General features: G+C 36.3%; 1 protein-coding gene across 3 annotated transcripts in view; it reads right to left on the bottom strand.

The window, feature by feature from the left end:
* NBAS (NBAS subunit of NRZ tethering complex) overlaps positions 1-24900 on the bottom strand; it is a 452886-nt gene that overhangs the window by 341426 nt on the left and 86560 nt on the right. For all 3 annotated transcript variants that reach the window (XM_049903481.1, XM_049903480.1, XM_049903479.1), the window contains exons 11-12: positions 18963-19031; positions 8943-9071 (exon numbers count right to left, since the gene is read on the bottom strand). In XM_049903481.1, coding sequence (XP_049759438.1) covers positions 8943-9071; positions 18963-19031 — 198 coding nt within the window. The remainder of the gene's footprint in view (positions 1-8942; positions 9072-18962; positions 19032-24900) is intronic.

Raw genomic sequence — 24900 nt, forward strand, 5'->3', positions numbered from 1 at the left:
TTAAAAAAAAAGTTAGAGGACTCACACTTATCGACTTCAAACGTTACTACAAAGGAACAGTAATCAAAACATTGTATTGGCATAAAGGCAGACGTACAGGTCACTGGAATAGAATTGGGAATTCAAAAATAAACCCACACATTTATGGTAAACTGATTTTTAACAAGGGTGCCAAGACCATTCAATGGAGAAAGAACAGTGTCTTCGAGAAATGGTGCTGGGACAACTGGGTCACCATACGAAAAAAAGTGACATTGGAACCTGACACCTCACACCATATATAAAAATCCACTAAAAATGGATCAAAAACCTAAACTTATGAAACTATTAAAAGAAAACATAGGAGTCAATTTAATTGTAATTGGATTTAGCAATGGTTTCTTAGATACGGCAACGAAAGAAAATAGGGATAAATTAGATTTCATCAAAATTAAAAACTTTTTACACAGGAAAGGACACTATCAAGAGAGTGAAAAGACAACCAAAGAATAGGAGAAAACATCTGCAAATTATAAATCTAAGGGTCAAGTATCCAGAATGTATAAAGAACTCTTATAACTCAACAACAAAAGACAAACAACCCAAATGAACACCATTAATCAGTAGGTGTTATGGACTGAACTGTGTCCTCCAAAAATGTGTGTTAACTTGGCTAAGCCATGATTCCCAGTATTGAGTGACTGTCCACCGTTTTGTCATCTGATGTGATTTTTCTATGTGTTGTAAATCCTACCTCTGTGATGTTAATGGGCAGGCTTAGAGGCAGTTATGTCAATGAGGCAGGACTCAATCTACAAGATTAGGCTGTGTCTTAAATCAATCTCTTTAGAGATATAAAAGAGAAAAGCAAGCAGAGAGATGCGGGGCAGGGACCTCAGTCTCTCTGCCTGCTTTTCTCTTTAGGACCCATGTCCCTGCACTAAGTTTCTCGACCAGGCAAGATTGATAACAAGGACCCTCCTCCAGAGCCAGCACCCCAAAATTCAGACTTGCAGCCTTCTAGACTGTGAGAGAATAAATGTTATCTCTGTTAAAGCCATCCAGCTGAGATATTTCTTTACAGTGGCACTAGATAACTAACACAGTAGCATTACGCTAAGTAAAAAAAGCCAGACACAAAACAGCACAGATTGTATGACTTCATTTATATAAATATCCAGAATAGGCAAACCCATAAAGACAGAAAGCAGATTAGTGGTTGTCAGGGATGGGGGGGGGGCAGGGGGGAAGTGGGGGTTTCCTTTTGTGGTGATGAAAATGTTCTGGAACTAGATAGAGGTGACAGTTATACAACAATACTGTCAATGTACTAAATGTCACTAAATTGTATACTTTAAAAGGGCTAAAACTATGAGTTTTATTTTACCTGTAAAAAAAAAAAAAAAAAAACTCCACTACTGTCGAGTCAATTCTGACTCACATGGACCCCACAGGATAGAGTATTACTGCCCCATATGGTTTCCAAGGAGCACCTGCCAACTTTTGGTTAGCAGCCATAGCTCTTAACCACTACACCACCAGGGTTTCCATGTCACATGTATGTTATCACAGTAAAACAACAAGGACCATAATTCAACCTTGGGTAAGTTTAAGGATGTATAGATCACAATGTAATTTGACAAAAAGTCCTCAGAAAAGACAAGGAACAATCTCAACGGCATAAGAAGTATGCTCTTTATCATCCAAGTTAATGACCGAAAGGAGTACCACGAACAGGCAGTACCAAGCTAACAGAACCAAGGTGCTATGGCTTGAACTGTGAACATCTCAGAACATCTAAGCTATAGAAAACTTAGCTGGTATAGTTCTTGTCTTCCTGTATCCTCTCAAAAGTGTGTTTTCTTCTGCTAGTCAATAAACACTGTCCAAATACACTGTGAGAGATAGGGGAAAAACAAAAAGGAATATAGACATCAGAAGTGCCACAGTCAAGCAGCCTACAATTTAAGTAGAGAGCTAAGAAATGAATATAAATAATGATAACTGAAGGTCAAGTTTGTAACTGCCCAAAGAGAGGTATTAACACAAGTCCTAGGAGTTATCAAAGAAGAAGAGAGAATTGTGAACATGGGATTGAGAATGCCGAAGGGGGCCTAAGGGGTACAAAGAAAGCCTTATAGTGATATGCTTCTAATAGTGGGTAATTTGGATGTGGAAAAATAGGTGAAGGAAGACATTTCAGGAAAAGAGCATAAAATAAACAAAAGCACAGAGGTAGCAAAATGCTAAGTTTATTCAAGGAAAGAAGATGAACTGAAGTACCCAGGACATTAGATTTTACCTGTCAGCATTTCTGCCATAGCAGATTCATTCTAAGTATTTGAGTTAAAGATTTAACTTCACAATGCATGGAAGTAGGATGAAATTACCTGCATGGTATATTTAGGAAAAAAGCCCAAACAAATTACAAATTTCACTCTACTTCAGACAGAGGCAGCCTGCCTGACTAGTATCTTGCACATTTCATTCCTGACAGCTGCCTTCACTGCTTTCTCAGCTGACATCCCCACTGCTCCCCTCACACTACTTAACTTGTCCCAAATTGACAATCCTTCAACTCCAAGGACTCCTAGGTGTGAGGACATTGATAGTCTGCCCGTGCTTTAGGGCATCTGATACACATTCTACAGGCTGGTTCTTCCAGAGCAGGACCATCACACTCTCCACAGCCCACATGAAAGCACACAGTGCAGATTTTGTACAGAAGGGTTACTATGGCTAACACACTGTTTTATTTAGGTTTAAGGATTTGCTGATTTTTTTTTAACAACTATAATATTAATATATTGAAGCCCCTGCCTCCAACAGCATCAAATCACCATTTCAAACATTTATTTATTCCACATTTATTAGCATTTAATATGCCAAACTGCAGATCCTGTAGATGAAATACATACTCAGTACCTACTCCCAAGGAGCTCAGTTGGAAGACAGCTGTGGATTACGTAAAGGTTAATTAGATAAACTGTCATCTTGCCACTTATCTGTCATTGATTTATCCATTTAACAAACTCAGTCCAACACCTACTATGTGTCTAAAGAGAAAATACAATTAAAATGGAAAAGATAAGTTGGTGACCACCAGACACAAAGTACAAATAGGCAAATAATAAAATGTCTTGAGAGAAAAATTAAGGCTAAAAATAAGATGTAAAGATGTAAGCATAACATATGGGAAACATTTGAAATGAAAATCACTTAAGCAACTGTACTACATTCCAAACATGAACAAAATTTAATACTCACAGATTTCTTGCCAGATGGATTTTCATATTGACAATGAAAGCCAAAGCATTTAATCAACTCAAAACTGGGTGGAAGTAAATCAGAATAGGCACTCCCACAACTATTTCTAATCATTAGGTTTTACAGAGAAAATACTGACTCATACTAAGCACATTATGAAAACTAATGAAGTGGCAAATTACACGAAGAAAACCCCCAATGAGCGGAGTCACAACTTTGGTAAAAGGGTTTAAGGTTGTATGGGGCAGCCGTAACATTAGCTTCTTCTCAGACAATGTTCAAGCTAACGGTATAAGGTGAATAGACACTACATATTACGGTACTATATAATCTTTTTTTAAAAAATTGGTTTGTCCATTCAGTTCCTAGAGTAGCCATAAAGAGAGGCAAGGCCGTTTCCTATCAGGTTGACCTAAGGTTACCTGAATATTGTTAGAGGAATGAGAAAAGAGTAGCAGCTGCCTCCACAAGGAGTAAGTATTTTTCAGGGTCTTGGTCGTCTCTTCAAAGAACTCCAGTGATAAGTACACCCAACAGTGAAACCGTTACACTTGGTAAATGGCAATGCTATACCTGTAATTTACTCATATTTGTACATTTCCAGGGTCTCCACATGATGAACTGCACAACTCTCGGGGTGCTATTCATATAAACTCCAAGGGGTATCTCTCCCTTGTTTTCCATTAATATTGTACGCTTCTACCTGATTTGCCCTGATAAAAGAATTTTTAAACATAAGCGCAATAAATGAACACTCTGAAAAAGGCTTAACCTGTAAAGTCAGACCTAAACTGAAATGGAATCTTGATGTCAACACTTGGTGATCTCAAATCAACTTCTTTTAGCACTATTCTCATCTATTAAAATGGGTATAAAAACATATTTTACTTTAAAAGGCTGTGTTATGAGGCAAATGAAAATGTTCTGCAAATAGCAAAGCCTTACTACAAAAATTTGAATTATGGTGTTGGCAAAGAACATTGAATATACTACGGACTGCCAGAAGAACAAACAAATCTGTCTTGGAAGAAGTACAGCCAGAATGCTCCTTAGAAACAAGGATGGTGAAACGTCATCTCAAGTACTTTGGACACATTACCAGGAGGGACCAGCAGAAGGACATCATGCTTGGTAAAGTAGAGGGTCAATGAAAAAGAGGAAGACGCTCGACAAGACAGACTGACACAATGGCTGCAACAATGGGCTCAAGCGTAACAAGGACTGTAAGAATGGCAGAGGACTCGGCAGTGTTTCATTGTGTTGTACGTAGGGTCACTGTGAGTTGGAACTGACTCAACAGCACCTAATAACAACAACTATAAAAATGTAACTTATTTCCAGCAATCTTTCTCCCTGACATCACCAGTGGAATTATGTGCCTTTCCTCTGAGCTTATCTTTTGGTAATATTAAAACATTATTATTTTAATTATTTATTATTTTCCTTGTAAGACTATAAATGTCTTAAGGGGAAGAACAACTTACTGTATTTCTTACTCTGGCACTCAACAGAAATTCAACAAATAGTAGAATTTTATTATTTTACCATTAAATGTTATTATGAATATAGTAACAGCCTACTCTTTAAAGTCACTATGAGTCAGAATCAACTTGAAGACAACAGGTTTAGGTTTTCTTTTTATTCTTTACAATACTGTTACATACAAGCTTTATAGCATTTACTCAAGTACACTAGATTTTAATGACTTCTAAATAAAGTTTAAATCTAAAATGCCCAAATCTAGTGTAATGAATCCCCAGGAATGAGGCAGTGTGGTTCAGTGGCAGAACCCTTATCTTCCATTCAGGAGACTCAGGCTCAATTCCAGGCCAACACATTCTCATACCAGCCACCACCTGTCTCATCAGTGGTTTGCATGTTGCTATGATGCTCAACAGATTACAACAGAACTCCCATATTAAGACGACTAGAAAGGAAGGCCTAGTGATCTACTTCCGAAAACCAGGTCACGAAAACCCTGTGGATCTCACGAGTCTGATCCACAACCGATCGCCATTTCATTCCACTGTGCATGGCGTTGCCATGAGTCAGGGGCCAACTCCACAGCAGCTAACAACAACAAAAGCCCCAGGACGTAAGTAAAAGACTCAGGCAAAGTATGGTTGTTAAAATTCCTCTTGCTGGAAAAAGAATTACCACTTTCACCCCCATGCCCCACCGTATCATAAGTACTCTACATATCTATTATGCAGCCAAGGGTTTACCAATGAGAGGCTACATCAATTATTTATTCCAATACCTGGTACACATTGACTAGCTCAAGAGGTCAACACATTTGGAAGGAAGAAAAAAATCTGTGTTTCATCCACTGAGAAAAAGGTTTGACTATGTGCTTTTAAAGACCATCAAATAGAAATAATCAATGTAAAAAAATAATAATAATTGCAATTCTAACCTCCCTATTACATTTAAATTTGGCCTTTCAAATTTGGCCCTTTCAAATAGCAGGATGTTATTTAACTAATGACATACCAAGTATTACGGAAAAACATATGTGCAAGACACACTGACATTCATTAGCCTAATAAATATGTTCTACTTTTCAGTACCTTTTGTAATGTATTTATTTTCCTATATATTCATGGAAACAGAATGACATTAAAGTTGGAGAAATATGAAATCATATCTCGGCTCTTCTATTTCCTTGCTGTAAAATCCTGGAACAAAGTAAGTACTCAATAAGTAATATCTGATGTTATTAGAAGAAATTTTGTAAAAGCTACAAGAGTAGCGTATACATGTACCTTAATCCTGCTGAGCTTTATAAACAGGTTATTTCTGCTTTACTTAACAACAACAAAAACAAAAACAGTGTTTTGTGGAGAGTTTGAGACTTCCTAAGAGTTTGCTTACAATGGAATAAAGGTTCAGAAAGCATAGCAGAAAGGGTTAGACAAAAGTAGAAAGCAGGAATAGGAGGGCCCAGGAAGCAAGTATAAAGCAGCATAATCATGAGACTAGCAAAGACGACAGGTAAAAGAAGGGGCTTGCATTTTACACTTTTAAAGAAAAGAATGGATAAAATTAAAGTCCCTCTATGTTCCCATCTTGGCACCAAAATTCCTTTTGAGGATAACACTGACTGGGGTCTCAGAGGACAGTTTGTTGTATTCCCCTACAGTCTATGTGCCGAGAAACAAGGTGAAAGGGAGGGCTGGGGGTCGCTGGCCTGTGATGTGATGAACTCCAATGAGGCAGTGTGCTAAGCAGCAGTGGGAGTGGTGTGACAGCCCGATGAGGTTCAGTAACTACAGCTAAGCCACTGCCTCCCTCAGCAAAGGATACCACTACCTGCAAAACAGCATCACCCAGCTCTACAGTCAGGTTTTCAGTTTTGCAAGCCCCAAAACCTATTTTTTCCAGTTTATACAGGCATTCATGGAAAATAATATATACCAACCAAATCAGAAGAAATGGGCATATAAGCTCTAAAACAAGGTGGTAAGTTTGTAGTAAAAGATACATCTAGTTTGAGAATCAAATTGCATTTCTCCTGATTGAGATTGACTTAAATGCCAAAAGATTCACTTAAAAGCCAAAAGCTCTATCTGAGGATTGTGTAGGCAACAACTAGGTTACATCAATTCCTGGTAAATTGTCCTTCTAAGTTCTCAGGGTATTTCTGTTCAAACAACTCTGTCCATTTCCAAGCTTTGAGGGTTTTTTAAAAGAATTTTGAAGTTTTTTTTTTTTTTTTAATAGAAGCACTATAAAGAATCTACTTAATGAATAACCTTAATGAGAAAAGATTAACGAATTACAAGAACAATTTACGAGCTACTAATCGCCGGAAAAAAAAAAAAAGTCCCTAACCAGTCACAAAGTTGAGCATATGCCAACAAGTACCACTACAACAGATGCAATTTATCTTTGCAGGCAAAAAGGATATCCACTATTTTCGGCGAACAAAACAGCATACTAATCAGCGCTGCTGTGTATAGCCCTGATGGTGCGTGTATAACATTCCAGGACACTCACAAAATGAGTTATTAGTGTGCTTTAGAAGTTGATCAATATTTCTCTTAGGTGCATGAAAATAATTTAGGAAAACAGAAAGCCAAGGGGGAAAATACCTTTGTATTCAAAGTTTTCACCATTTAAAAAACATGTTTCCCAAAAGTGAAATTTCCCACACATGGTGAGAACAGCAAGATCCTCCCAAATAAGAGAAGCTGAATACTTTATCACTACATAGTGACAGCCGTGAAGAATGCAAGTTACCTTTTCGATGAATTACCTGAATAATGTCTTTATTTTGAATATGGATGCAAAACACAAAATTCATGTAGTGTGCCTCACTAAGTACAAGCAGTATGAACTATATGGCACACAAATCAGTCTATACTGCAATTATCAGCCAGTTCTTTAACAGCCTGGTGGAAGTTCTGCTGCCTGACATGCCTAACCAAATATGCTGAACAGTTCTGAGAGTCGAGCTACTCCTACAGAGAAGAGGTAAGTCAACTTAGCCGTAATTCCAGTTAGAACAAATCTAACTGGATCCAGTAACTCTGAGGGAGTGGCAGAGATTTGGGGACCATATTAAATTGAAGGTGAATGCTTGGAAGTTGGGGGAGGGGAGGTGAGGGGGACTTAATGAGCCTGTGGATAAGTCAAAAGATAAAAAATAGCTAAAACAAATTTAGGTCTGTGAATAGAATAAGAAAACTTAGAGCCACTTTCTCTTTTCCCCTGCTATTCTGGGAAAAAAAAATCTGTTTACTTCATAAGAATTATTTTAATAGTGCAGCTTGATGAAATGAAACAACAAAAAAAAGAATTCTGAAAGAAGTCATTACTCCATTGAGATCACTCAAGAAATATGCTTCCATCTTACACAAAATTGAGAACTATTCACCAAGCTAGTAGCAGGATACCTCCACAGTAAAAGGGGATGGGGTGAGAGGAAAGGGAATTAAACCTTAGATTGCCAAAATGCAAAATAATCATCAGAAAGTAAAAGATTTATAACATAAATTACATTCAGCTGAGGAAAGCTTTTTTCCATTTTTTTTAAACCTTCACTCTGTCGCAATTCATGGCGTTAAATGAGCTGACCTTACTTTCCAGTTGTGATTTTCAATTACAGTGGATATTGATCCTACCTGTTATAAACAGCTAAATCATTTGAACCTTAAAACCTGTCATTCCAAGACACAAAAAAATTAACAATTCCATCTCTTTTTATATCTTAGCTACCCACTTTGGAATGAAGAAAAGGTAACTCTATTCAAGCCTTAACTAAACACCATATTAAAAAGAATTCCAAGACTTAGGAAAAATTGTAACTCCTTTAGAATGCTGACTTTGTTTTCAAATAGGAGTCCCTCCAAATCCTCCATCATATTAGTTGACCTTTGCTGAAAAAACTAACATCTCCATTTTGAAGTTGTGGAATGACCGAACAAAAACAAACAGAGAAGGACATGGACAGATTACACTCAGTGTATAGAGTGTACTGCAATGTAAATTAAACTCAGTGTACAGTGCTGATCTATTCTTAATTTGTCCTACTATATTGATATTATAATTTAACTAAATAATATCCATGTAAATTATCAACAAAACAAATTACAACAAAATACAGTAAATCATCAACAAAATAAAATTAGAATAATCAGCACTCACCCTTAAGGGGGTATCATTCTGAGAAAAATCATTACCAAAATACATACCTGCTCATTTTGATTCCACTCCCCTTGTTGCTTCAGAGATGGAATGGCCCAGATGCTTAATTTCCCTGAGAAGTGAATGGCTGCAAGGAGAGTCCCATCTGGAGAAAGGCTCATCTTAAAGATCCCATCCTATACAATAATTATAATAAGGTCAGAGCAAGAGACTTGTAGCCTAATAGAAATAACTTCCAGAATTTAGTAAAACTCTTAAAGCATACCATGTTTTGCATGATTTTTAATAATTAAGGGTTCCAACTGCTTCATATCACTATAAATGTGCTCCAGCATATGGAAACAGGGCTCCTACCCTTAAGGAGTTTTATCTGTTTTACAGTGTTATAAACAACATATAACTCAAACCCAAATACACAAATTTTATAAAAATAGTTCTTCATATCCTACATCAATTACCATCAGTTCTCAATACCTTTAATAAGATGCTCTTGACTAGATTGTGGATTCCTTAAAATCTGGGACCATGTCTTTAAAAGAGGTTACACTTACAAAACGCCCGGGATATGCGACGTGCTATGGATAGACTAAAAATGCATGCTGTGGAAAAGAAGGACAAAGAGAGGAGGAGGAGATAGCTAGAGGAAGAGAGGGCCAAAGGGTAATGGGAACGGATAGCAAGCACAGGAAGTAAAGTGTTCCTTCTGCTTTAAGGTACACTATGGATGTTTGAGATCTTCCAGATTTACTGCCAAACTACCCAATTTAAGGAAACCAACTGCTGCCACAGAACAGAGAAGCTTTGTAACACTGAGTTTACATGGCCGACCTAAGGGTACTCAGAAGGCTTGTTTGTATAAATCCTACTTGTCCAAATAATCTCCATCAGTCCTTTCCCACTAGAATACGAGGTTTTCTCAGTGACCACATAAGAGAAACCATACGAGCACTGGAATGTTCACCTAGCCTACCAGCTACTACAGAATCAGAAGAATCGAACAAACACTAAATGGACAAATAACTACTTCCCATTCAAGCATCTACTGAGGACAAGGCCTAAAGTAGCTTGCCCACAAAGACTAAAACAGAGACCAGAAAATGGCAGCCCATCAGGACATTTCCCCTGAATATTTAGAAAATCTAGCAACACAGGGCCCACATCCCCAAATGGCAATCATCCGGTAGAACCGAGTGAGTAGCTGATGCTCCTTTAGAAAAGTTGTAAGCTTTCCAGTTAGCCAAAGCCCCTCCCCCACCCCCCGCCATTAAGGTAAAAATCAGCTGCAGAACTGAAAATGAATCATAACTAGATTGAAAAATCACAATTATTACACCTGGCTCAATTCACTAATGTATATTATCTGCCTACCCTCTATAGACATCTGAGTTTAAGTCCTCAGGGAGTCTAAAATGACTAGAACACATTAACCAGCAAGAATAACAGAACAATTTCAAGGGGGAAGAACATTGTAGGATGATAGATAGCTGAAAAGAGTACTAAAATTACTTTAACCAGATATAATCGGTGATCGACTCAACAGCAACAGGTTTGGTTTGGTTTTATCCTAAGGAGCCCTGGTGGCACAGTGGTTAAGTGTTCAGCTGCTAACCAAAAGGTTGGCAGCTCAAACCCACCAGCCATTCTCCAGGAGAAAGACCTGGCAGTCTGCTTCCATAAAGATTTAGAGCCTTGGAAATCCTATGGGGCAGTTCTACTCTGTCCTATATGGTCTCTATGTGTCAGAATCAACTCAAAGGCAGTGGATTTGGTTTTGGTTTATCCCAGAATCCTAGAACTAAAGTTAAAAAGATTAAAATACAAGTGCTCAGGAGAGAGAAGCAATACAAGTACTTGAAGCAAACTTTTAAATATATAACAACCCTTCTTCTGCAATGGAGATAAGGCTAGGAAAAAATGAAAGAACCGGCATCTTCCTTTAAAGTCAATAAGCTTTGTGGTTTTGTGTAAGGTGGGCCTCAGAAGTGTAGATTTCTATTGTTTTTAGGTGTCATCCAGTCAGTTCCAACCCATAGCAATCCTGTGTACAACAGAATGAAACACTACCCGGTTCTGCATCATCCTTAAAATTGTTGTTACACCTGAGCCCATTGTTGTAGCCACCATGTCAACCCATCCCCTTAAGAGTCTTCCTCTTTTTGGATGATCATCTACTTTACCAAGCATGATGTCCTTCTCCAGAGACTGCTCCACTCTGATAACATGTCCAAAGTGTGTAAGATGAAGTCTCACCACCCTTGCTTCTAAGAAACATTCTGGCTGTATTTCTTCCAAGACAGACCTGTTCATTCTTCTGACCTATTCATTCTCCATGTATGTTCAATATTCTTCCCCAATACTGTAATTCAAAGGTATCAATTCTATTAGCTAAATAAAAGAACTCTCAAGATGTCTCAGCCCAATCTTTTGATTTTATACAGGAACAAATTAAGATCAAAAGGGCTATGATGCTTGACCAAGATCATTAAAGTGTAGATAATAGAACCTAAGCTAGAATTCAGATGTCTTTAATCTAAATCTATGTCACTTCTACTACACCATAATCATCATCATCAGGTGGGCTCATGGCCTTTCTAGTAGTCACATGCATGCTCCTCAGCAGGAATAATGGTCACGAATATTTTATTGTTTTGATCACCTGAATAATTAGTCATGCGTTATCTGTAAGGTAACTCCCAAGTAATACAAAGACTCCACTAAACAACTCCATGTAAGGCATGCTGAAAACAAGGTGAAAGTTTATGAATCTCTTTAACAAAAAATATATGTAAGTGGCATCTGAGGACTTAAAAGCTTGCAAGCAGACATCTAAGATGCATCAATTGGTCCCATTCCACTTGGAACAGAGGAAAATGAAGAAAACCAAAGATACAAGGAAAACATTAGCCCAAAGGACTAAAAGACCACATGAACCAGAGACCCCACCAGCCTGAGACCAGAACTAGATGGCGCCCAGCTACCACCAACGACTGCCCTGACAGGAGTAACAACAGAAAGTCCTGGACAGAGCAGGAGAAAAACAAAAACAAAACTCAATTTCACATAAAAAGACCATACTTAACGGTCTGACAGAGAATGGAGGAACTCCAAAACTATGGCCCCCATGCAACGTTAACCCAGAACTGAAACCATTCCCAAAGCCCACCCTTCAGACAAAGATTAGACAGGACTATAAAACAAAATACAATACATGTGAGGAATGTGCTTCTTAGTTCAATCAGATACGCAAGACCAAATGGGCAGCTCCTGTCCAAACGCAGGATGAGAAGGCAGGAAGGGACAGGAACTGGTCGAATGGACACAGGGAACTGGGGTGGAAGGGTATGTGCTGTCACAGTGTGGGGATTACAACTAATGTCACAGAAAAGTGTGTATAAATTTTTGTATGAGAAATTAACTTGAGCTGTAAACTTTCACCTGAAGCACAATAAAAATGTATAACATGAATAATTGAATAACAGCACTGTAACCAGAAAAATAATGAAATCAATATGCTACATTTTCTTTTCATACTTTTTTTTCTTTCCTTTTATTCTTTTTACTATTTAAAACTTAAGCAAGAAATGTATTAACTAAAATGTTACCACTTGCTTTTAATGTGGGGTACTTTATCCTTTTAGTTTCATTTGATAAAATGATACCCATACTACAAACTTAATATTCCTTTTTAAAACATTATAGAAATTTTCACTAGCACCCAAAGGTAGAAAGTATAGTATAATGAATACCCATGTGCCCAACAACCACCTTCAACAAATATCGAGCTTGTTTCATTTATCCTTTCCCACTCAACACCCCCACCCCAGGAATTTGCCCCCTAAAGTCTTTTAGAGCAAATTCCAGACATAATATTTCACCAATCTATACACATTAAGTATACATTTCTTTGAAGTCCTAAGTCATCTGTTTAACTTTCATATAAATGCACAGTAAGACTATACAGTTAGTAGCAGCAACTGAATCATAGCCAATCAGTGATGAATAAGTCATTTTTGTTACTTTAAAAAAGATGGCGTTTTCCTTCTGAAACAGAGGCTCTGCTTTGTATTTGTAGAAATATTTCTGCAAGCCTATAGCACCCAGAGTATCTGGCCCAGGGAGTAATTCATTACCCTGAGAGTAACTGTGGCACAAGATCTCAAGCCACAATAAGTACTGTGGAAAATCCATGCTAAATTCTGTGAACAGTCTGTGGTATTGGGCAGTCTGAATGCCTGTTGGCTGGCAAGGGAGGGAACTCCAGAGTGCATAGCAAGAGATGGTTTTTCAATAAACTATACATCACAATAAAAGTAAACCTCAAACATTTAAGCTGCAATCCCTCATACTGTATTAAGATTTCTTAGCATAAGTGCATAATAATCTTGTTCTCTGTTCCTCCATTTGAATTAAGTAGTTATAAAAGCAATAAAATTTAGGTACAGCTGCAATTTTCACTTCGGTTAAAATGTGTCTGTGATTTTCTTTCATATTCCTCAACTATGAATGTCATTTTTATTTTAAACATCATTTCAACAGATGAAATGTTGGCCGAGAATATATAATATAGTTTTGCCATGTAATAGTTACGTCACCATAAGCATATTAGTTAACCACTACACATAATGGAGACTTTTTGTCTCTATGAAACACAAATAACACCAGGCAGCATTTCATTCTGATTTACATAGGGTCACTATTAGTCTGAGAGGACTTCAGGGCATCTAACAGCATTATAAGGTTGTTCTAAGCATGAAAACTAGAATATATTTATATGTTATATTTATACGTATAAATATTTATACGTATAAATATATATTTATATTTAGAATATATTTATATTATATATTTAATTATCATAGAATCCAGCTTGACCAACCCAGCTGGGTGGATTACCTAGGTAGTCAAGTCTCTGAGAGAAACAGGTTAGCAATAGGAAGAAGAGAAGAAATTAGAATTTGGTTTTGGAAACGTCAGGCTTGAAATGCCTGGAAGCTATCCTACTGGAGCCGTCAAGTAAGCAGCTGAGTACATAAATCTGAGATGCAGAGGGGTCTGGCTAAAGATGTCAGTTTAGGAACTGCTGGCACTAAATGGGATTGAAAACTAAACTTGGATTAAAATAATCATATTCCATACATCAAGGAGCTGTTGTTTATAGCATCCCAACATAGAACACCTTTAATTTGCATTGTCTACTACCTTTCCTAGTGAGAAACAGAGTTTAATTCTCCTGGAATCCAAATTTCTGTGTTCCAGGAAGGTTGGAGTGACCTCCCCAAACCATCTTCTGAAGTGATCTTTGGACCTTGAGCCTTAAGAAGACTGGCTTTTTAAAAGTTACCTTCAAGTCACACAGTGGTCTAGGTAAATTGCTAAGACTGTTTTGCCTTAGACACTGTGCTCTTTTGAAGAATTATCTATGTGCAGTCAGTTTCAACAAACAGAAACTCCAGGGTGACTAAAAGTTGTGTTTTAGGGTAAATTGTTATTATGTAAACACTGCTCTGATCCCATTTCCATGGCAATGTCTGGATGATGGGGTGTAAGAGTCTTTGGAAGTTCTTTCCTCTTTGGAACATTTTTGATTCTCTAGATTAAATGTTACCCTGACTTGCAAATTATATATTAAATAAACTTCAATCAATGTCTATTATTGCCTTAATATGATTTTTGTTTTAACAGTAGTAACAATGAGTAGATATTTAAATTTGCTTTTAATGATGAAAAATATAGATTTTCTTATATTTTACCAGTACAGACAAGATGAATTTCTATGTGAGCTAGAATAATTGAGAATCAATTATATCAGAAGACTTTAAAAAGGCTGTTCTAAAATTTTTTAAAGAACTGAAATTTTAGAACCATATGTAAATATGTTACTCTTAAATAAATCGCAACTCTTGTCACCCTAAATAGTCCAAAGCTTTCCCCCATAGACACTATGTAGCTATTCTGACTGCAATAATGGGTGATAAGTAAAATAATTTACTCAATAATATGCACATAAATTCTTATAAAAACAGAAGGCAGCTCACCAACTTGCTTTATCTCTACCTACTCTCTACAAAGTTACCTCAACTTTCCTCTATGGAGTGTCCATAAGAGAACATGGTAGTAATGTAATACTCCCAAAATGTCACAGACATTAAGTCAGACATATCTAGGTTTGACTTTTTTAACCTATTTCTAATCTATGAAATTGGAAGAATAATTCTACACTTTGTAGGATGGCTGTAATATTAAATAAGATAATAAAAATATATAAAAATATCTGTACTTATTACTTTAAAATAAGAATACTATCTTTTTAAGTCTATTTGGCTGAGAAGGCAAGAAGTGATCTCTTAGAAAAAACTCATAAGATTATTAAAATACAAACAGAAAGGAACATGCATTATTGAAGTATGACTTAACAGAAAACAGTGAATACAACTTACTATCAGTCTATGCTATGAAGTTTTAACTACAATGAAAGATAGTCTTGGTAAATTAGCGTCATCTGGTAGACAGCATGGGGCATGGTAAATGGTGGCTTACAAACAGCTTTCATGCAGCACACTTTGAACATACTATTGTCGTCCTTCACTAGTAATTCATTTATGGCCCTTTTAATTAACTTTGTATTATCAAATCTACGTCCCTCTCAGCCTCAAATCTTTTCCCAAAACGTTTTAAAGGTACTTGCCTCTTACTTCTTTGAATCTTTTGGGTAGTAATATAACACTATAAAACTACTATTAAAATTAGAAGGTAAACGTGATTTTTAACTTCCACTTCCACTTATCATTTATATTAAACCACTAGCTCAAACGTTCACTTATCTTTTCTCAATTAAGTACAATAATTTAACCCTTCCACTACTGGCACCAATATTTAGAGTAGGAATTGTGCCTACTCTGAAACATTGCAATAAAACTTCTTAACTGTCCTTTACAAAACAGAGATCCTTTTAAATGTTAAATATCAGATCTTTGTACTAAGATTAGCTGAAATTACCTCATTTTCTTCAACTGCCTGTAATCTATATAGAACAATTAAAAATTAGTGACTACTTCATGTACCTTCCAAATGTACAAGCTATATTAAAACAATAGTACTGAATTCTACAGCATAAGCTTTAAAAAAAGGTGAATTTGTAAGCATTGCTCTTCCAACATTCAACAAGTATTCATTAAATATTACACATTAAATAATACATACACCTATGTCTCACTTATCAACTATTCGTTATCCGATATTTCACATTTATGACAAGAGTAAAAAAAATTTTAGCCTACTATTTTGAGCATTAATGATGTATGTCTGACAGTAACAAATGCCAAGGTGTGAGGCAAGAGAAAAGCTGGTTGTGAAGCTTAAGGTTATGTGTCAACTTGGCTGGGCCATGAGTCACAGTGGTTTGGCAGTTATATGATGAGGTAATTTGGCAGTTATGTAATGATTTAGTCATCCTCCATTTTGTGATCTGATGTGGTCATCCTCTATTTTCACATAATGCCAATTTTCACATAACGATCTGGTCTTTGGAACCTAACCATGTTGATAAACAAGGAGTGGGTGTATTATATGCCAGCCCTATTTTATATCCTGAGGCATCAGCAGAGAACAAAACAAACGTAAGTCCTTGCCCTCAAGGAATTTACTAGACAGTCTGGCCTGCTGTTTTTAAATGTCTGACAAAGAACACAAAAATCTATATTTTACAGTAAGAGTCATCCTCAAGACTTAGCTAACAAACTGAGAGAAAAATATTGCAAAATAATGAAGGAAAAAAAAATTCTTTGTATTTTTCCCCCAGTCAAAAATTTTATAGAAGAGCATAAACAATTCTGATTCTTAATATCCTTTTAAGAGTTAATATATGCCAGACAACTAGCACCTGATTATTTTGAACTGTAGAAGTTTTGGGTATACTAAACCACAATTTAAAAAGAACATGCAGACTACTATTTATTGTTCTATAATTATGGCTATAAAGAAATTAACAAATTGGTAACAGGCAACCACACTATCACTGATTGCCTACAATATGACAATCACCGCCTTAACTATTATACATAAATTACCTCTAATATTCTCTGATCTCAGTGTTGCTACTTTATAATCTGAATATAGGTGAAGAGAGCACAATGAATTAAATATGAACCAAATGATTACCATGTAAGAAAGGAAAGCCCTTTTTAAAAAAATCAGTAAAGAGGTACACATTTTAAAAAATAAATATAATTGCTGCCAAACTTGACTAGAAAAACAGAACTTTTTTTCTGAGATAATAAGTTATAATCTGGGCTACTTTTAAGTACAACATATCTTGGGTTCCGTTTCTACAATTCTCCAGCTAAGCATTTAGTCAAGAGGCCACACGAGATAGCAGAAACAGAGCATTAGACCAAGAGCCAATTCAAGCCCAAATCCATTTCTAATGCTGTCTAGGCAAGTGAGTTTGGGTAAATCATTTCTCTTTAGGACTGAATTTCTTCATTAATAAAACAGGCATCATAATGCTAGTCAGGCAAGCTTACACTGAGATCACATGAAAATACTGGTAAGCTAGAAAGTAACTGCAATAATGAAAAATTACTAGATAATTTCTGCAAGTCCTTTCAGCTCTAAAATTATGGCACTAAAAATCTATGACTCACAATGATTTCTGGGCTAAGAACTTCCATACAAATAAAATACAAACATAATATTCACATATTCACTTTAAGGCATTGGTTTTAGAGTACCAAGTTCAAAGATGTTTTTCTTTTGTTTTTGTTTTTGCTTTAAAGTCCAAACAGTTAAGGATTCTAGTACAGTGTGTCATAAAGAAGGACCAAAATACAAGGATATTAGTTGCTTGTTCCTTCCTTCTTCTGCTCAATCACAGAGGATACTGACATCAATGAGAAATAGCTAAATTCCACACAAAAAAGAGTAAACAGTAAGTAAAAAAAAAAAAAAATGTAAGTAAGAGTCAAGGTAAAAAACAATGTGAAGCTCCCAGGAAGTGACAGCAAAAATAAAGATTTCTGGTCTTTCTTACACTGAAGGAAGAGTTAGGTCTATCTATCGACATACCAAATCAACCAATACATACAAAATCCACTATATAGAGAAAAAAGCTGGTACAAAAGAGTCATGAATGCTGTCCCCAAATATTTCTTTTTCTGAAAATTGTTGTTATGATCCACACAGTCAAATGCCTGTTCTGGAGTCTGATTTCGGCCAAGATCCATCTGACATCAGCAATGGTATCTCTTGTCCCACTCCCTCATTGGAATCTGGCTTGAATTTCTGGCAGTTGCCTGTTGATGTACTGCTGCAACCATTTTTTGAATTATCTTCAATGAAATTTTACTTGCGTGTTGTATTAATAATATTGTTTAATAATACCCACATTCCGTAGGATCACCTTTCTATGGAATGGGCACAAATATCAATCTCTTCTGATCGATTAGCTTGGTAGCTATCTTCCAAATTTCTTGGCATAGACAAGTGAGTGCGCCAACGTTTCATCTGATTATTGGATATTACTACAACTATAATGTTCTAAATAAAATAAACATGGAGTACAAAAAACAAGAGTCTATGGATCCTATACTTGCAATCCTCCCAAGAGTGTTTTCCAACACTTCATGACTTTGCATGTGCTGTCAGAAATGCCTACTCTTCCCTTTCTGCCTGGTGAACTCTTACTTCAAGGTTCAAACTAAGTTTCACCTATAAATGAATGTTCTCTCTTCTGTACTTTAACAGCGCTTAGTATTACATTATAAATTAGATTATACATTTTAACTTGTATGATTTTATACATTTTATAACCTAATGCTGTTTTATAACTACTTCTATGTCTGTCTGCCCCATTATATTGCAAGTTCCTTGAGGAAGTGCGTTGAGTAGTCTTAAACTTCAGGCCTTTCAATTAACAGCCAAGTGTGTTAACTGTTTGCACCATCCAGGGTTCATGATTATGAACACACCCAGAGAAAAATACAGAATATTCAAGGTTCATTCTACTTTGCCATTAAAGGAACTCGGGTGAAAATGTCTAAGAAGCACAAAGTTAAGCCAGTTTGCATTACCTGTTCTTGTTCCTGGCGACTGTAAAACTTGACACTTAATATCCTTAATAATCCCAGAGTCTTTGGTACCTACAAAATAAACATATATCATACAAAGAAAAATTAATAGAAGGCTCTCTCAGTGTATAAAGGCCTTTTATCACACAAAGAAAACTATTAAAAAAAAATCTAGTATTTTAAGAAATGGTAAGAAAATCACCAATAGCTGTCAGGAATCTTGGTGAGACTCTGATTTTGTTAAAAAAAAAAAAAAAAATCCACCAAGTGGTAAAATCCTAGAAAATACATCTAATATATCCACGGTGAAATGCTTACAAGTACATAAATAACAAGTCTAGTACAATCTAGGCAAATTATAATTCACTCCAAGCACTTCTCAAATAAGGCTGCTCCAGGTTACCATTTTATTCTAACATTACAATGGAAACGTTCAAAACTGCCAACAGAAATTTTAGTAATCAAAGAATTGATCCTACACTTGAAAAAATACCAGAAAAAAAAAATCATTATTTAGAAACTAGTATTTGATTGCTTCTCGGCCTCTTGGCTAAGATCAAGTGTCCAAAAAAACCAAAACCAAACCCAGTGCCATCGAGTCAATTCCGACTCATAGCGACCCTAAAAGACAGAGCAGAACTGCCCCATAGAGTTTCCGAGGAGCGCCTGGCAGATTCAAACTGCCGACCCTTTGGTTAGCAGCCGTAGAACTTAACCACTACACCACCAGGGTTTCCATAAGATCAAGTGTAGAAACTATCGTTTGAAATAACTTAATGTAACAAAAGACTCAGTTCTTTTTTGTCTTCTGGTTTAAGAAATATACCTATGAAAGGAGGACGGATATAATAAAAAAAACTTAAATAAAGAAATAGCAATACTATTCACAATAGACAAAAAGTAGAAACAACTCAATGTTCAAACAATTAAGACTAACTAAACAAAATGTGGTATATCCATTCAACAGAATATTATTCAGCCACAAAAAAAGACGAAGTACTGATACATGATACAGCTTAGATGAACCTCAAAAACATTATGCTAGGTGAAATAAGACAGACATAAAAGGCCACTTATTCTATGATTCCACTTATATGAAATATGCAGAATAGGTAAATCCATAGAAACAGAAAGCAAACTAGTCGTTTCCAGAGGCAGATGGTAAGGATAGGATGGGGAGGGACTACTTAATGAGTACAGAGTTTCCTTTTGGGGTGATGAAAATGCCTTAGAACTACACAGAGGTGATGGTTACACAACAGAGTAAATATGCTAAATGCCACTTAACTGCACACTTTAAAATGGTTAATGGTTAATTTTTATGTTATGTGAATTTTATTTCAATTTTTAAAAAGCAAGAGGTTAAAGGATAAAATTTTTCCAACCAGAACTTCTGGGTAGCTGAAGACATTAGTGACTCCCTAGTTATATATCTCCCAATACTTCCTCCAAAAACAATGGAAAGTAAATCTACACACACACACACACACACACACACACACAAACATTGCTAATTTAACTTAAAGGTAGAGGATAACCCAAACTACAAAATAACTGCAAATAAAAAGAGAAAAATCACCAAATCCCCGTGTGTGTTCTCCATTGCTCCTATCAAAACCTACACCTTCAGTCTAACCCTACCCAAGGCTCTGGGGTGAACAAAAGCAGACTGAAAGCATAGACTTATGTATAACCCGTAGTTACAAACCAACACCCATAAAGCATATTATATTAAAAATTTGAGGCATAAACAAGCACTACTTTCTGACATGCATCAAGAACAAGACAAAAAGGAACTGGACTACATCAAAATTAAAAGAACTTTATCAACAAGGTGAAGAGACAATCTACAGAATGGGACAAAATGTTTCATAATCATGTACTTAATAAGGGTTTAACACCAAGAATATATAAATAATTCTTCTAACTCAAGAACAAAAAAACAAACAATCTAATAGACTGCAAAAAACTCATGAAAAAAATATCCTTCAATACATAAGAATGTGGGATCTAATGGACAAATGGAGGGGTTGGTCTCACTTGAGCAAGCACACTGCATCTGTATCAGCAAAAGATGCAATACATAGGCACAGATGCAAGCAGGCAGTGGAATCATATAAAAGTATTCTTCTGATTCCTTCTATTTTCTCAGGGAAATAGGGTTTCTTAAAGAAACAGAATTCTAAAAAGACTGTCAAAACAATATTCTACACTGAAAAAACAGCTACAATAACATGAAAAATAGCCAGTTTTGTTTATTTTATATACTTTTTTATAAAATTTTTATCTTTAAAATATAAACAGACAATAATAATTAACACTAGTATATCATTTTACAGTTTATCAAGTGCTTTCCCACAAATTATGTCTTCTGATCTGGGCAAAAGTCTTAATACACAAGTGCTAAGTGATGAGGTGGAATTCAAACGCCAGCCTTCTGACTCCAGGACCGGGGTTCCTTCCTTTCTCCAGTTACTGAACTCCATCCAGGTATCCGTTACAGCTTACGGCACTTATTTGTGGCCACGGCTGTCTCCTCCAATATACAGTAAACCACTGAGGGCTGCTACCAGTATCTTTATGTCCCTAATTCCTGGAGCACTGATTAAACATTGAACAAATGAGTAAATAAACCTGCCTCACATAGATGACACTAACCTTAATTTGGAAACTTTGGTCAGTGCACATATTGAATTTTGCATAGTCTCTTTTACAACCTAGCAGCCTAGTAAGAGACTAGAATATGTATCAGCAGCATTTTTCAGTCAATATCTACCTCGACACGATAGCAACCTGAAATAAACAGTAAGAAGAGGTTCAATGAGAACAACATCTGACACTTGACAAAAGAAACTAATCCTATAACCTCAAATTACTTTGATCTTAAAAATATAAACAGGCAATAATAATTACTTTGAGGTGGGAGGAGGCTACACAGAATGACTGCAAGTTCAGCTGCAAACGCACTTAAAAACCACTAACGTAATTTAAAAACACGCACGGCATTTCAAGAAGTTAATCATACAGCAGATCATTCAATTTGCAATTCAATATTTTCCCCTACTTATTTTGTCAGCGCACACGCAAATTTCTTCTACAAAGACTCCTGCATCAAAGCTTTGGGTCCGTGAGGGAAGGCCTATACTTAGCAGAGCAGATTCCAACACTTCAGTAAGAAGCTAGTGAAAGCACAACGAAAGAATTCAAAGAACTCAAGGTGAAAAAAGCTTTCTTGTATGTAACAGTACTCTGTGACTTTCCCTTTGACGGGCCACTGTGTCATGAATACTGCACACCTGATTCAACTGTTCTGGAAAGGACTTGCACAGCTGGCCTAATGTACCTCTCCTCGCACTTCCACACTTACGAATTTTTTCCTTTTTTTTCCCCTCTTCTGCAACCTTTAATTTTGAAAACCTGCATAGTACCAGAAAAGGTGAACTGATTATACAATTTAAAAACGAGTATATCTTTCACCTGGGTTCACCAGTTACTAACATTTTGCCACATATGCTATATCTCTGTCTGTACGTATACACATACACTTTTTTAAATTTATACACATATTGTTATGTGACATTAGTTGCAATCCCCATAATGTAACAGCACACTCTCCCTTCCCATCCTGGGTTTGTTGTGTCTATTCAACCAGGTCCTGTCCCTTCCTGCCTTCTCATCCTGCCTCTGGAAAGGAGCCGCCCATTTGATCTCTTGTATCTGACTGAACTAAGAAACGCACTCTTCATGAGTATTATTTTATGTTTTATACCCCAGTCTAATCTTTGTCTGAAGAGTACGTTTGGGGAATGGTTTTAGTTCTGGGTTACAGAGCATCCGGGAGCCATGGCTTTGGGGGTTCCTCCAGTCTCAGTCAGACCTAATGGTCTGGTCTTTTTACGTGAATGTGAGTTCTGCTCCACACGTTTCTCCACTTCATCAGGGACTGATGGCATAAATCTGATAACGCCACTGGTAAGTATATTATTGCATAGTTGGAGTAAAAGGTATTAAATAAAAACTAGAAGATCTGGCTCCATCTCCTTTCCTATAGTCCGTCAGTCCTTATGATGTCACAAGGCTTAGACGCCTTATCTGTGAAAGAGACCTAATAATACTTAAACTGCCCTCCTTAACGGGTACTGCAGAGAGAATCAGTGAGCAGTAGAATGAGGAGATGGAGAATGAATGAAAGGAAAACGAAAAAGCACAATTCTGATATTGATATTTATAAACTGATCTACAAATATAAACTATTTCAAGGTCTGATGCCATATAAACCAATAAGGTGACTTCATTTAAAAAAAAAAACAACCACTACTTTGTCAGGCTAAATCCACATTTAAACATTTCAGCATACGGTAAGGGTTAAAAATAAATAAGTAAATAATGGACATTTACTATAATTTCCAAAGGTTTCTTTTCAAAAGTACATCTATATCAGTTTCTTTTCAACACCAAAACTTTTAATCCTTCAATGTTTTAGAAGGTTATTTTGCAATCAATATATTTTAAGATAGAACTAATGGAGAAATATACTCACTATAGGTACAAACAACTTAAGATATCCACTTATGTGTGTTCTACCTTAATTTCTTGGTTTTCCCTCTCACCCAAAAAATATGAGTGTCCACTATGTACCAGACAATGTATTACCATATTTTTACGCAATAACATGCACCTTTTACATTTGTTTGCCAACTGCTCCCTTCCCCCATGATGTATTTTCATAAGCAAGACTATGCCAACTTTTTTTTTTTTACATGTTGCTGTAGAGAAAATTAGTTATTCTTTCCTTCCTGGATCCACAGAAAACTGTCTTTCCCAGAAGTAAAGAGGTGCCACATGATTATCTGTGATAAATGAACTGCGAGCAGAAATGATAACACATCTGGTCTAAGACAGGAGAATGCACCTGTCCATTTGGAAACACAGTGGAGATGGATGCACAACACGAGAAGGTAATTAATATCACTGAATTGCACATGTAAAAAAATGTTTAAAAGGTAAAGTTTTTGTTATATATATAATTACCACAATAAAAACAATTTTAAAATAAAAAGTACCTATCCATGTTCTGGCCATCTCTTCTCATAAAGCCATAAATTGAAATACTGGAACCTCAAGAGGTTATCAGCCTAGATATTTGAAGGTTGAGCTGCCCAGGAGAGTCATGGTACCAACAGTAGACTTTGCCAGGAATAAATGAACTTTCATTTTATTACACAGTGGTAAAAGAAAAAAAAGCCAGTGAAATTTCAGAATTTCTCATTTGTTTATTTATGTGATTGCTTTTAGTATAATAACAGAAATTAGCCTATACTATTTTTTTTTATTACAGTCTAAAAGTATGCCTGGCACAAAACAGATGTTTAATAAATATTTATAGAACAAATGAATGGATGGATGGGTGGATGGAAAAATGTTGTTGTTAGTTGCCATCAAGTCAGTTCCAATTAATGGCAACTCCATGTGTGCAGAGTAGAACTGCCCCACAGTCTCCATGTGACCTTACAGAAGCAGATAGCCAGGCCTGTCTTCTGAGGTGCCTCTGGGTGAGTTTGAAACACCAACCTTAAGGCTACTAGTTCAAGTACTTAACCAGTTTGTGCCACCTAGTGGCTTTGGGTGGAGAAACAGTCCATATAAATATGGAAAAATATGGAAGAAAGTATATCATAGTAGTTAAGAACTTAAAAGGGGAACTCCTACTCAATTTTTTGTTCTTCAGTTCCACCACTTGCTAGCTGGGTAGCCAGAGCAAGTTTCTTAGTTACATTTCACTTTCCTCATCAATAAACTCGGGCTAGTAACAATATCTACTTCAAAGGGCTGGTGGGTATCAAATGAGCTAATATATAGCAACAGCAATACAAAGTGTCGCTATTGTTGTTGTTAGATGCTGTTGAGTCCACGTGACTGACAGCAACCACATGTGACACCG

The sequence above is a fragment of the Elephas maximus genome, chromosome 12, assembly GCF_024166365.1.
Source record: "Elephas maximus indicus isolate mEleMax1 chromosome 12, mEleMax1 primary haplotype, whole genome shotgun sequence".
Taxonomy (NCBI): Eukaryota; Metazoa; Chordata; class Mammalia; order Proboscidea; family Elephantidae; genus Elephas; species Elephas maximus.